The sequence below is a fragment of the Eschscholzia californica genome, unplaced genomic scaffold, assembly GCF_041429995.1.
Source record: "Eschscholzia californica isolate CP2 unplaced genomic scaffold, dmEscCali1.0.p SCAF_1, whole genome shotgun sequence".
In the NCBI taxonomy this organism is placed as follows: domain Eukaryota; kingdom Viridiplantae; phylum Streptophyta; class Magnoliopsida; order Ranunculales; family Papaveraceae; genus Eschscholzia; species Eschscholzia californica.
In genome coordinates, this window is record NW_028238198.1 from 80,275,682 (window position 1) to 80,291,053 (window position 15,372).

The following is a 15,372-nucleotide window of genomic DNA, read 5'->3' on the forward strand; positions in this document are numbered from 1 at the left end:
AATAAGGCGTTGTTTAATTCTTTCTAAATTTTGTATGTTCGTCTAGAAGACTGGATTAAAATTTAACAACATGTCTCAAATTTCTCAGCCGCCACTTTGATATTGAGTACTCGTCCACCCTTTTAAATGAACTATGGTTTCCAAATGGGACTTAATAAGTAGTTTTGTTGGTTAGTTAATTGGTCACATTGTATTTATAAAATGGATTGGATTGGTATTATCATGTACTGCAAAATCATTCTATTTTTTTTGTTGCGATGGGCTTGGGCCTGGGGGTGAGTGATCTTTTTTCTTGGTAAACCCAAATACAACGAGTAAAGAGGGGGAGGTATAAATGTTGTTTAATTCTTTTTTTTTTCAGGTAACAGCTCCCCATGGTTCCCTCCAAAATAAACGCACTTTCTCTCACCTCTCTCTCCCTCTCTCTTTCCGAGCAATTGGAGTTAGTGGGATTTCATTGAAAAAAGGTAAATCTCATCCTAGATCTCTTTATAAATTTTGATTATTGTGGTAAGTTTGAGCTTGGATTTGATCATCCCAATTATTAGTTGATTATTCCTTTTTTTTTTCTAGTTAAGAAGATCTTGTTTTCCTGTTTCTCATTGTTTATATCTAATTTTTTGCCATTGATGATCATACCCATGAATCTGAACAGAAATCCTCCCTCCATTTCTTTTGTTTATACCCATGATTTAATTGTTTCATGATTTGTTCATAGGAATCTAGTTTCCCTTTATTCTTTTACCTAAATTGTCTTCTATGGGTATGTATTTTGGTTCAAGATCTGGATTCATCATCTTAGAATTTCAGTAAACCTTATGAAATTTCACGGGCAAGGCATTGCATTTAGTTTCCACATTGCTTATGAAGACCTTCAAAACCCGGTTTATAACATTAAATCATGTTTTATATATTGTCTAGCCCGCTTCGTTGGGCTTTGCGCCTAGATCGATCAGGTAGAGAAGCTTGAGGTGATCGATAGCAGACATATGCCGAGGAAAAACCTTATAGCTGTGAGAATAGTCCCACATGGGAGAAGGGTGGTCTACTGACTAAGAATGTCGAGGCTTCCTCCCTCATTGCCAATTGGTTTTGAGTTGGATGACCACAAGCTTAACATGGTACCATATCTAGGCCCACAAGTTATAGGTTTGAAATTAGCGACATGTGCTTCACGTCCCCCGAGAAAAAAAACATGTGTTAGGCTAAAAAAATGTCACATGTGAAGAGGAGTGCGATAATAGTCCCACATGCAAGAAGGGTGATCAGTAACTAAGAATGTCGACGCCCTCTCTAATCATTGCCAATTGGTTTTGAATTGGATGACCACAAATATTACAGTAACATGTGAAAGTAGGCTAGCGGGGATAGGTAGTGCAAATCAAAGACAACGTCTAGTATTGAGATAACTCAAATAAGTGCTACAATAATTGGTATTAGAACCTACGAAAACTTAAGACTCTAACCCAAGTGATGGTGGATGACGTGAAATGAAAACGTTCAAGCACTTTGTCCCACGAGTCTCAATGAGATCTTTTAGAATTGGATTATAGCATAACACATTGTACTAAAAATTTGGCTAGGCCATTGGTTGAGTTCGTTACCGGGATTCGTCAGGTGTAGAAAGTGGTATAGGGCAAGGCATGCCAAAGAAAAACCTGGTACCATGTGGAACTAGTGGGTTTGGGACCATTCGATGATGTTAAATGAAGGACAATATGGCTGGTACCTAGATGGGTATTAAATCGTTATTGATGGAGACCATCCATCGAGTGGGCCTCCCGGCTAGTCAACTAATGGGCCTAACGGCCAGATTTCCGAATTAGAATAGTTTCCCGTTTATTATTTAGATTTCCATATTTAGAGTCCTAGCAATCAAGGACATAATCTTTAGTAGTTATCTTATTTCCGTATTCGAGTTTATCTAGGAAAGTCTAGTCTCTATATAAGAGAAGTCCGGTCTATCTTGTTGCTCATTGAATTGAATTACAAAAACCCTTGATTGCAACTTCTTTTATATTTATTTCAGTTTATCGTTATTTGATTATCGTTTTTCTTGTTAGTTTATTTAATGGATTCTAATAGTTTTACGCTTCCGCCGAAATCTACATCAGCTGGTATCATGAGCCCGCAAAATCCTAATACAAAAAACGAGAAATTTTTTTCTCTACCCTTGACCATGACTTCATCTCTCCACCATATTCCATCCCTTCTTCCAAAACCTCCGGATCCTGCGGAAAGGCAGAACGTTTTCAAATCAAGACTGACCATCAACAATAAGGTATGTGACTTTATTATTGACAACGGTAGCGACGGAAATATGATATCACTTTGTCTCGTCAAAGCACTCGGTCTTCCTACTTACGACCACCCTTGCCCGTATAACCTCGGTCGGATTTCTGACAAAAGCGAATTGGCAGTTCACCAACAATGCATATTCTTGTTCTCAATCGGTTCTCACTATCATGACTCTCTTTGTTGTGATATTGTTGACATGGAGAACTGTCATCTCATCCTAGGACAGCCATGGATTTTAGATGTTGATGCCGCACATAAAAGTCGTCAGAATACTTATGAATTTAAGTGGCATAAGAAACTTGTTATCCTTGTTCCGCTTCAAGAATACTTACCGGGGAAAGAAAAAATCGACAATGTCAAGCCTAAGGATGCAGACCAAACAGCAGCAAAAGAGGAATTAGACGACAAAGACGCAACTACTAAATCTACATCTATTCTAGAGAAACATGAGGTCTCTCGTCCTTTAAATAGCAGTACAGATGATCATCCTATCTCTGGCAGCAGTACATTAAACGCCCCAGATCCTTCCCGTGAAATCGAGGATTTAAAAAACCCATCAGTTGAAGGAAGTGACGAAGCAACAACAAGCACATTGAGAGCTGAAGATGTGCCAAGTAGTTCATTGCAGGACTCATTAGTTCGTAACAAAGATCTTGCAGATCTTGTAGAACATGAATCAGGTTCAAGGGGTTCGTTGAAGAATACTACCTTTGATTTTGATATGAACATTGAAGATGATTATTCCTCGGCTACTGTAGTTACACAATCTACCCAAATTTGTAGAATGGACCTTCTTGAAGATGCAAAAAGTAATAGGCAGTACTCTGAACTTGAAGTGGGAGCTGAATTTCTCGAGTCCAATACCGCATTGAGTACACAACAGGAAAAGAGATTGAAGCAAATGGGTGCAACAGTAAGGAATGCAAATTCATTCTTAGAAAGGTTGAAGATTAATGAGAGAGCGAAGATAGCAACGGAAGATGGATTAGTTGTTTCGATTCACAAAAGTCTTCCACATCCAATTGTGTCATCGTTGGTTTTATCTCCTTATAATCTTGATATAATCACTAGTTTTTGGTTTTATTCATGGAACCAATGGGACTACGTACATCACGTATTCGATAAAACGTCCCTTAAAGGGTTTTCACATACTCGATTGGTTATGTTCAGTGAAGAAGTCCATAGGACACTAGTTGTTGACACATTAAGTATTTCGAGTGCAATCGTGATTTTATGTGCTGATTTGGCTAAGTTCATTACGTCCTTGTATATCTACGACGGAGTCTCGACTTATTACCATCACGAAGATGAACGTGGGAAGATCGTTCAAGTAATAACGTGGTCCAACGCTTTCGAGGCCAATTGTTTCATTGGGAAAGATGTGGGTTCTTTCATCAACCTAAAAGACAAAGTTGTGGTATCCGTTATGAAGGTGGACACAACTCTATTGGAGTCTTATGCATACATATGTGGTCTAAAGGCACAAATTCAGTTAATCAATAAGGCAATTGAACAATTCAAGCTGCAAAAACTATTTACAAGTTCGTGGTTTTCTTCATGGAATCATGAACCAGTTACAAGTTCATGGTTTTCTTCATGGAATCATGCACCAGTTACAAGTTCATGGTTTTCTTCATGGAATCAAGCGGATGACGCCCATCACGTGCTCGTTATAATACCTCTCACAGGATTTTCACCTACTCGATGGTTTCTATTCAACGAAGAAGTCAATAGGACATTGGTTCTTGTTACACAACATTCTTCCACTACAAAGCTAAACTTTTGTGATGTATCGGCTAAGAAATTGAAGGTTGATTTTTCCATTGAGTATTATGTGGTGTTTGTGTTCTTCTTCATCAAATTAAAAGATGATGGAAGATGTCGCACTTTCTTGCACTCTTATACACTACTAATGCTTTTGCATATATCTTGGCATCGTACGAGTCCGAATATATTTGGTCCGGGAAGAACTTTCTCTAAAGATTTTGAAGTTGGAGATTTTGTTATTTCCAAGCAGCGAACTCCAATCGGCCAGTTCAAGAAATTAGGTCAGAAGCAGTGTGGTCCTTTCAAAATCCTCACCACACTTAACGACAATGCGAATGTTATTGATCTTCCCCTAGATTTCTACATTTCCAACACCTTCAATGTCGCCGATATCTACCCATTTTATCCGGATGGACCCATTTACGATGAACCAACTTGAGGGCAAGTTGTTCCGCAGCGGGGGAGTATGATGGAGACCATCCATCGAGTGGGCCTCCCGGCTAGTCAACTAATGGGCCTAACGGCCAGATTTCCGAATTAGAACAGTTTCCCGTTTATTATTTAGATTTCCATATTTAGAGTCCTAGCAATCAAGGACATAATCTTTAGTAGTTATCTTATTTCCGTATTCGAGTTTATCTAGGAAAGTCTAGTCTCTATATAAGAGAAGTCCGGTCTATCTTGTTGCTCATTGAATTGAATTACAAAAACCCTTGATTGCAACTTCTTTTATATTTATTTCAGTTTATCGTTATTTGATTATCGTTTTTCTTGTTAGTTTATTTAATGGATTCTAATAGTTTTACGCTTCCGCCGAAATCTACATCAGTTATGAATTGATTCTTTTTTTGCATTGACTAATGAGATTACTGTAAATAGTCGTACCTCATATGAATATAATGCGATTGACTTGATTAAGTTATTCTGAGGTTTGAGCACCTGAATTGTCTTATTTTTCAGTGGAGCTAGTCATAGTTTTGGAGGTCCTTGGATAAAGTTCATGGTCGATAATGGACTCGATATGTTCACAAATGCATTTCTTGTGGACTTGTTATTCATACAAGTTGTTATAGGAATGTATCACGGAGTTATTTCAATTCAAGTGATTGCTTACATCTTGAAGAATGCCGACACTCTTTGCACAACAAACGGCGAAAACAAGAAAGAAGAAAGGAAGTAAGTAATGTGGTAACTATTTCATTACTTATTTGTTGTATTTATTGTTTCTTGATCTTATCTCTTCTCATTCTTTACTGATGATTTTGTATGTTATTTACATTCTATGCCTTGGGTGTTTGTATATCAACTCCATTATGGAGTGAAATGCTTTACCTAATATTATAGAAATCATTTTCTCCATGAAATGTATATGCTTAAGCTTAATCTCTACTCTCATAATTTGACGGGCAAATCATCTTTATATACATAATTAAGTGATAACTTCAATTTTAACATAAATGGCAAGTTAACAACACATGCCAACTTCTACATAGTACGTATTCGAGTTTATGATACTTTAACAGAGTTAGATATATTGTAACGGGAAACCTACTTTCATTCTCTCTCTTGCTTTCATGAATCTTATAGCAGAGCAGAAAAGCATCACATTTGGTACTCTTCTTTTCCATTATCAATGAAAGTGAATGTCGTTATGCATTTGAAGGATATGAATAGATGTCCGACAAAAGGAAGACATACCCAGAAAACATAATCGTAAGCGAGTGTAACAAAGACATGCTTATGTTTAGTTGCACTTTCTAATTTTTATTGGTTTGTCAGATTGAAATGTTATAATAGAAGGAGGTAACATCATATTTGGATTATGTGATGGGGAACTTACTTCAACTAATTTCTGCTACCCTGATTAAAGAACTCAGACGGCATTGCTTGGGCTACAGAATCGACTGGAGAAAATTGATATTTGTTATAGCCATCATGACGACGGCAGGGGTTCTGCTACAGATGTTTATACTTCCATATCCCTTGAACGACTGGTTTCTCGCCCCTCCAATATCTTTATCATCTTATAAAGCCTCGTATAGTACAATGCAAGAAAAAGTCTCTCTTGATACGGTTGAGCAATTTCCACCACTAGAGCTCAGCGTTTCGGCAAACTCTATCACCGAGTCGAAACCAGTTGTGGAGGAGAGAGCCAAAACTACTAGAAGGAGAAGGAGGAGAAGGAGGGTTAAGAAAAGAGAACCGCCTGAGCAGCCAATTGTTCCTCCACCACCACCTAGAGTTGTCACCTCTTGGCATGTATAGTTCATTCACACTTAAAATATCGGGAATACTATATGGGCCGAATTTTGGGGCCGACCACATGAAGGCTGGTCTGACCAGCTCCCATTGGTTAGGGTGTTTCTCTCTCCACATGGCCCGACCAATGGAAGCCGGCTACATCAGCCTTCGGCCTATGATCGGGCCCAAATTTCGACCAAACAGCATTTCTGTTAAAATATTCGTTTTCCTCTCAATTAAAGGTAGCAAGGACTTTCCCGCTATCTCCGTATCATTTTAATGTTTAATTATTTTTTCTTTTCCTTGGTGCTTAATATCTAGCGATACATTTGGTCCCTGCCGCCTCATGAGGCACTCGTTTACGCAAAAAAGGAGATTGAAAATGTCTCAATAGCTACTGATGATCCTGATCTCTATGCCCCTCTTTTTCGGAATGTAACTATCTTCAGAAGGTAAGCCTTAAGATTTCCGTCTTTTAATAATTTTAAGAGCTAATTTTCATTTCGAGTATACTAAACTAAAAATTTGATGTTTGATTTTCTGTGTCTGAAAACTTAATATCGATATCAACATCCTTTCAAGTCGTAAGAAATTATCGTATAGCTACTGACTTATTCTGATATTATATGAAATCGATGTACTTCACTTTTCTACACCATAGAAATATAACATCAATTCCTCAACTCAATATTGCTATCTCTTCGCCACTTTTACACTCCCTTTTAGTAAATTTGCAGTTTAGCACTCGTATAGTGGTTACAACTTACTCATGTGAAGCAATATCTACTACTATTCTCATTGAAAACATTTTTACTAAATTCCGTCTACATGTCCTTATTCCAGAAGCTATGAGTTGATGGAGAATATTCTTAAGATTTATATCTACCCAGGCGGAGATAGACCTATCTTTCATCAACCGCTTCTCAGTGGTATTTATGCTTCCGAGGGATGGTTCATGAAGACGATCGAGGAAAACAGGCAGTTTATCACAAGGGACCCAGAAAAGGCCCACTTATTCTATCTTCCATACAGTGCACGCCAACTAGAGCTTGCACTATACGTGCCGGATTCACATAACATAAAGCCCTTATCTATATTCCTGAGGGATTATATCAATGCGCTTTCAGCAAAGTATCCTTTTTGGAACCGTACCCGTGGAAGAGATCATTTTTTAGTTGCTTGCCATGATTGGGTAAGAACCCTTTCAGTGTTTGGTAATTTGCTTTTCTATTTGACTGTATAAGGTTTGAATTTCATTCGGGGCTTCATAAACTGCAGTTTAGTCTACTGACAGTCGTCAATCATTAACGATCATAATACTTTACTTTGGTAGGGCCCATACACATTGACTGAACACGAGGAACTAACGAAGAACACCATAAAAGCTCTATGCAATGCTGATTCATCCGAAGGGATCTTTACTGCCGGACAGGATGTTTCTCTACCAGAAACAACAATTCGAAACCCAAGGAGACCACTCAGAGACGTCGGTGGGAGAAGAGTCTCTCAGCGTCCAATACTAGCCTTCTTCGCCGGTAACATGCACGGTCGAGTCCGACCTAAGCTACTCGATGTCTGGCACAATAAAGATGAAGATATGAGGATATATGGACCTCTACCTGTTCGAATTTCTAGAAAGATGACTTATGCCCAACACATGAAACAGAGCAAATTTTGTATCTGCCCGATGGGGCATGAGGTAAACAGTCCTAGAATTGTCGAAGCCTTCTTTTATGAATGTGTTCCAGTGATAATTGCAGATAATTTTGTCCTTCCATTCAGTGAAGTTCTAGATTGGAGTGCATTCTCTGTAGTTGTGTCAGAGAAAGATATACCAAAACTTAAGGACATCCTCTCGGCTATTCCCTTAAGACGCTATCTCGTTATGCAAACGAATGTGAAGATGGTGCAAAAGCATTTCCTTTGGAACCCAAGACCGCTTAAATATGATATTTTTCACATGATTTTACACTCAATTTGGTATAGCAGGATCAACCATATTCAAGTTGAGGAGCAATAGAAAAACTCGAATAATATATATAACTATCTTCTCTCTTTCCTTGGCATTTTTCATCGAGGTGTACGTCACATAAAGAACCATTCGCGGGTACTAAAGATCCAACTAAACAGACAATGAGGATGTCGGCAATTTCAGGTATGAATCTTTTTTACTCCAAGTCCTTTCTTCGATATCCTTATACTCTTGATATTATCATGTTTAGAAACCTCTCAAATTGTTCGACAATCTTAATTCGTCTAATTGTTTACAATCATTAAACTAGTCGGACTTGTAGGCGAAGAAGCCAACTTCTTACATAAAGTTCACCTATAGCTCAAAATCTGCACTCAAATGATTATAATTTTTAGAAAGCAACCACATTTACTTGTAGGCTATAGCTTTTGTTTCTTATGCATAAAATTTCTATCCTCCACAGGGAAACAGTACAACGACAGATTGAGTATAGCAGCTTCTTACTTTTTGGAGGCGACTTTTGAGTTAGTGTAAAAATGCTTTATTTGTATCATAGACGATTTAATTTAATTCGATACATATATATATATATATATATATATATATATATATATATATATATATATATATAATATATATTATAGAATACAGTCAAGAATGAAATTAAATTTTTATGTTTTTTCCTCAATTGATGGAGATTGCATTATATGGAGGAAATGTATCATATTGTTGAGTTCAATTTGTTGCAAGTGAACTTATGTAGAACACTTGCTCCAAACTTGAGTAGAATTCTTGTTTTTCAGCCTTCAGTAGGGTTTCTTTTTGTAGTTGGGAACTTGGGATCTAACTTGTCTGAATGGCCTGACTCGAGTGGATTTCCAAGTGTTTTTTTTTTGTTTGAATCATGTCTCCAACTGATCGGAGTGGTCGTCTATGGTGGGCTCATTTTGAGTCGGACATAAAATAAGTTTGCTTAAGAAGCACATCATGTGAGATATCTTGAAATAATTAAAATACCTATCCACAAGGAAATTTGGATAATTATTTTCAGATAATTGATTAGTTAGGGGAAACTTAATTTTCTACTATCTTCAACAAAGGGAAATGGTAATGACTCTTGAGTCCAAACAACATAAAAAAAAAAGTGCTTTCAGCTTCCAAAGGTCTGACTGCCACAACTTCATTTTTTTTCTAGACGCGACAAATCTTTTTCGATTAACACCCTCGAAAACATCACATCTGAGTTTAAAGATCAGTAAACAAAATAAACATCTCATCCATCTGGGTCATTTTTTTCTTCCCATCCACTTAAAATGATTAGCAAGTTCCTTCGTACTAAAAAAGGGTAAACATAAAATTAAAATAATTTGATGACCTATATATCTCACCATTTACAGATCAAAGAAAAACAAAGGGGGCACAAAAAAAATTTCTATGGCGTAAAGACTTTGTCGACTAACATAGAAATTTCTATGACGATGGATCACCAAAGAAAATCATGTGGAAAAAGAGAGAACCAGAGTGGAAGGGATGGGCTTTTTTTTAACCCATTACTGGATCCCCTTTAACCATGTTTGGTCAATGAGTTCAGGGGGCCTATAAAAGCAACTTCCCTATTTGTGTCAAACTTACCAATTTGTTTGATTTGTGGGATTCCGTCTATACTCACGGGGCTTATAAAAGTAACTTCCCAATTAGTTGTTTCTTTGTTAAGGGTTAAGAGCATCTCCAATGCAAAACTCAATCTTAGAAACTCGGAGTGCCACACAGGATTTTCTGAATTTTTCTTAAAAGATCATCTCCAATGCAAAACTCAAATAAGATCTCAAAGATGATGTGTCGAGAGTGGAATAGAGATATCTCAAGAGGACACTCTATTTTCAGAGTGTCCTCTTGAGATATCTCTAATTGTCCAACTTATCAATATCTAAATTTCAACCAATAGAAATCAAGCAGTGGTGTGTCCAGGATTTACTTTGAGGGGGTCTAAAAAATTACAGTTACAGAAATTCAAGCAAATAATAGGAGTAATATTCTGTTGATAAAATTAATAGAATAAAGATCTGGTTTTTCTAGAAATTTAGAACTTCTTAATAAGTAGTTATAGATTTATCGAAAAAAAATTAGTTGAAAAAGAAAATAATGAGATTTGAAGATTAGTTGGGATATATCTATGAACTAGTCTTTCTAAAGTTAGAAAATCTTAAAATCGACTACGTTCGGTCAATTTTATAAACGCTAAAAATCCCAAACTAATTCACCACAAAAAAAAAGTCTAGGAATTGAACCCATGACCCCTAGTATACCCCCAATGTTACCTTGAGATCTTACCATTCTACCAAGAATCAATTGACGTTAAGTGTACACAGAATTATCTTTATTACTTGCTTCCTCCTACCAACAAAAATAAATTATCTTTATTACTTGCTTCCTCCTACCAACAAAAATAAATTATCTTTATTACTTGCTTCCTCCTACCAACAAAAATAAAATAAAAATGTTCATGCTTAGACTCGAACCAGCGACCACTAGAGTGGTAAGGTCAATCTTCATCCATTGAGCCCAACAATAAATTTTGTTTTCCATTTGAGATCTTACCATTCTACCAAGAATCAATGGATGTTTCTTCCTCCTACCTAAAAAAAAAATGAATTGAACCATGACCCCTGGTGTACCCCCAATGTTACCTTGAGATCTTACCATTGTACCAAGAATTAATTGACGTTGAACAATTCAACCCTCGACGGAAAGGTTAGTATGTAACCGTTTTTCCTTTTTTTGCTCCCGGGTGGCGCGATTATGTTTGAAAATCGGAGCCTCCACAATTGGTGTTGAGTTAGTTACAATCCGGCCAAAACAGCAGTTTTCTTCCACGTTTTCAGCGGTTTTCAACAGTTATCCCACGTCTCCCACTCCATCGCCTCCTCCTATCGTCTATTTTAGTTAAGAAATCGTATTCAGTCTCTCTACAGGAGTTTCTCATTCTCGAGATTCAGTCTCAATTTCGTTTGCTTTCTTCTCTAATTGATCCCTCTTCACCTCCTTCAATCATGGCAGACACAAACACCCAATTTCTTCAATAGTTCGAAGCATTAACCACCATAGAACAGCCACCAGCGATGGTAGAAGTGGCTGATAACACCAATCAGGAAGCGGATATGATCAAGACAGGCGTTGTGTGGATACAGAGCACCAAAAGAATTGAAATCGGACAAGCAATGATGAGATTAGCCAGGGTTATCCACGGTCCGAACAAGTTTGTGATAACGGAGGTTAAGGAAAATACCTTCATAATACGTTTCATTACAGCAACGGAACTTGACCTGGCGTTGGATAGCTCTCCTTGGGTCATACAGGAGGAACTTATGGTATTACAACCTTGCCGAGGAGACTGCCCCCCAGGAGACCTCAAATTTGATACTGCCTGCTTCTGGACACAATTCCATGGAATCCCTCTAGGTCTTCTCAACTGCGAGACAATTAACAGGTGTGCAGCAGCCCTAGGAAACTACCGGCAGACGACTCAAGAGGACGCGGCAAAGTGGAGCTTATTTGGAAGGGCTAAGATCGAGTTTTCTCTTAACAAACCTCTTCCTCAAATTGTTTATTTGAAAATTTCTAATGCCAAGTTAATCGCCATTGAAATCAGGGTAGAAAAACTACCCCGATTCTGTCAGTCCTGTGGTTATCTTGGCCACACCATTAAGTTTTGTCCTACTATGTTAGCTTTTGGAGACCTCCTCAAACAGCGTCTCTCTTTTGAACAAAATCAACTAGTAATGAAAGCAATGGAACCCAAATACAAAGACAATTTTAAGGTTCCACTAAATGTTAGATCCCTAGGTAGGGAATTGGGATCTCTAGGCCTGGAGCGACTCTCCATTGACCCAAATGGGAACACGAATTCAGAAATTCCAAATGAAGGACCCGCGACATCTAGGCATACACCTAATATCCGTACTAATTTCGGTGAACTTTTGTCAAGTCTCTCGCAGGTCAAAAGGAGTAAAGTCCAAACGTCAGAAGGAGTAACATCGGTCAATGTAGGTGGAGAAGACCCAAGAGTCCATGAAACTGACCAACAGGTGACACATTACGCTGTCCTTCCAGACCCCCACATTCAACCAATTTCTCTGGAAGGACATCAAGTGGAACGTTCAAAAAAGCATTATAAAAGGACAGCCAGACAAGCATTACATGAGCAAGAAGAACGGGTACCGGCAACCCAAATGCCGGATGTACCATGAATCTACTAGCTTGGAATTGTCGGGGTTTAGGGAACGCCCCGACAAAAGAGACTCTCTCGCAGTTCCTAGGAGCGATTAAACCACAGCTAGTTTTTCTCTCCGAAACTAGAATTTCTAATTATGTTGTTTTTCCTTGTTTTTCTAAGTTTAATTTACCAAATTATGTTTTAATTCCGGCCACGGGTAGAAGTGGTGGTCTATTGTTGCATTGGTCAGATGAAATAGAGGTCGTAGTTAACTCTTCGTCTATTAATTATATTCATATTACTATCACTACTCACTATCAACCCGACCCGTGGGACCTATTCTGTGTCTATGGTCCTCCTAGAGTACAGGATAGACAACCATTCTGGACTAATCTGTTATATAAAATTACAAATGTTGTTAATCCATACTGTTGCATTGGGGACTTAAATGCCATGAGTTCTAGGTCGGATAAGTGGGGAGGTAGCTCGACTATCCCCTTTTTGACGAACTTCCAGCGTTTCACCAGTGAGGCCAATCTGCTGGACCTTGGGTTCAACGGTCCAGCCTACACCTGAACTAATAGCAAGGCTTTACATCACCTGACTAGGGAGAGACTAGACCGAGTCCTATGTGACGCTTCTTGGTTGTCGAGATTTCCCGAATCCGGGGTCTTTCACCTTCCTAGGTACAATAGCGACCATGCCCCGATTTTGCTCAGACTTGCGGTTCAGGGCAATGTGGTCAACACTATCTCAAATTTTGAGGTTTTTTGGACCAAACACAAAGATTATAAGAAAACTTTTGCAGAGAGTTGGGAGAACATTCAGGAACCCTTTCTTAAGAAGATTTCCTTAGCAAAAAATACCATTCATACTTGGAGTAAGAGGGCCTTTGGAATTCTGAAAAATAGCCTAAAAATTCTGAGAAAACGACTTGCAGATATTCAAAGCCTCGTACCGACTGAGGACCTACTTCTCATAGAGAGCAGCATCCAAGAGGAGATAATGTACCTCGAGGAAGTCCAGAAATCAAAAGCGGAACAAAGGACAAGATCAAAATGGGCCCACAACGGAGACAGGAACACCAAAGCATTTCACCTAGCAATGTCCACAAGGCGACAGAAAAACAGAATACACCAACTACGCCTAAGTTCAGGACAACTCTCAACCAACGAAGGTGATATTTGCAATGAACTAATCAATTTTTTTCAGAATTTGTTTCAGGCAGAACATGTGACGGATCCACCAACCGAGATCATTAAAGCATATAAGGTATTCTCGGATGAAGCCCTGACCTATATCTCTAGGGTTCCATCAGATGAGGAAATCAAGGCAGTCGTTTCAAAGATGGGTTCGATGAAAAGCCCGGGCCCAGACGGGTTACCATGCTACTTTTTCCAACACAATTGGGAGGTGATAGGGGCTGAACTTATTACTTTCATTAAGGAGACATTCACAACCGGGCATTTTGATCCAACCCTCAATAAGACGACTATAGCCTTGATTCCTAAAATTAGAAACCCGAGTAAGGCCTCGGACTTTAGACCGATTTCCCTCTGCAACTCAGTGTACAAATTCATCACGAAAATCATTGCAAATAGATTGAGACCATATCTCGAAGACAACATTATGTGGACACAAAATGCATTCGTTCCTGGGCGTCAAATCATGGATAATATAATTATTACCCAAGAACTTCTACATTCGATGAATTTAGCAAAAGGGAAAAAAGGGGCTTTCACGCTAAAAATGGACATGGCCAAGGCCTATGACAGGGTAAACTGGGATTTTCTCCACACAGTCCTTTCAGCCACGGGACTCCAAGGTACGATCCTCAAGTTAATTCAATGTTGCATTACTACCACCCGGTTCAATATAAAGGTCAATGGGAATTTGGTGGGTGATTTTTCGGCCTCTCGGGGCCTGAGACAAGGGTGCCCATTATCACCCTATCTCTTTATTCTTACCTCCCAATCACTCTCCCTCTTAATTTCTCATTATGAAAATCAAAAGAAATTTACAGGGTACAAGATCAATCAAGCCTGTCCGAGCATTACTCATCTTTTATTTGCGGACGACTTGATTGTCTTTGGTAATGCTAACAAGGAAAACCTAGAAAATATATTACAATTTATTGCTCAATACGAGGCCTTCTCGGGGCAAAAGGTAAATTTTGAGAAATCTTCAGTTCTGTTTAGTCGAGGGGTTCCAGAAACAATTCAGCAACTTTTCGTAGATCAACTCCGAGCACCAAAAATGACGGACCAGGCAAAATATCTCGGAGCTCTCCTCTTAAAACCAGGTAATCGTATTAAAAGTCATGAATGGCTTATAGATAAATTCCAGAAATCTTTGTCAGGTTGGAAGAAAAAATTGATCTCGCAAGCTGGACGCACTGTTTTGATAAAATCAGTTCTTGGGCCACATTGTACATACCCTTTTAGTTACCAATTGCTGCCTACAGGGGTCATAGATAAACTCGAACAGGCGGAACGTAATTTTTGGTGGGGTCACGAGGATCATGAAAAGAAAATACATTTTATCAGGTGGGAAATTATTAGCAGTCCAAAACATAAAGGGGGCCTGGGTATTAGGACCCTGGCCCAAGTAAATGAAGCCCTCATAGCGAAATTGGCCTGGAGGCTATTGACACACCCTAAAGATATTTGGGTCAAGATTCTTAAGGGCAAGTATTTGACCTATGACGACTTTTGGTCCTCCCCTCTCCCATCCTCCCCTTCTCCTTTCTGGAGAGCCATTATTCATACTAGAGACACAATGGAGAGGAATGTTTTGTGGATCATAGGGGACGGTACGAACGTCAAAATTCAGATGGATCCATGGATCCCTAATACTCCCACCCATAGACCAGTAATGATAA

The 15,372-nt window shown here is 38.6% G+C and overlaps 1 protein-coding gene across 5 annotated transcripts; it reads left to right on the forward strand.

Annotated features, from left to right (window-relative positions):
• Positions 1-359: 359 nt before the first annotated feature.
• Positions 360-9,015, forward strand: LOC147569702 (putative glycosyltransferase At5g03795). 5 transcript variants are annotated; one of them, XR_015231334.1, is made up of 7 exons: positions 360-467; positions 5,026-5,241; positions 5,845-6,324; positions 6,628-6,758; positions 7,150-7,498; positions 7,640-8,461; positions 8,742-9,015. XR_015231334.1 is itself a non-coding variant. In XM_086656203.1 (6 exons), exons 2-6 carry the CDS (start codon positions 5,190-5,192, stop codon positions 8,324-8,326), a joined length of 1,608 nt encoding a protein of 535 aa, XP_086512329.1. In that variant the 5' UTR covers positions 360-467; positions 5,026-5,189; the 3' UTR covers positions 8,327-8,713. The 5 variants fall into 5 exon arrangements, 2 of the variants coding, with proteins under 2 accessions (XP_086512329.1, XP_086512330.1); XR_015231333.1 differs by having other exon boundaries at positions 5,936-6,324; XR_015231335.1 differs by lacking the exon at positions 360-467 and adding an exon at positions 525-1,747 and having other exon boundaries at positions 4,895-5,241.
• The last annotated feature ends 6,357 nt before the right edge of the window (positions 9,016-15,372 follow it).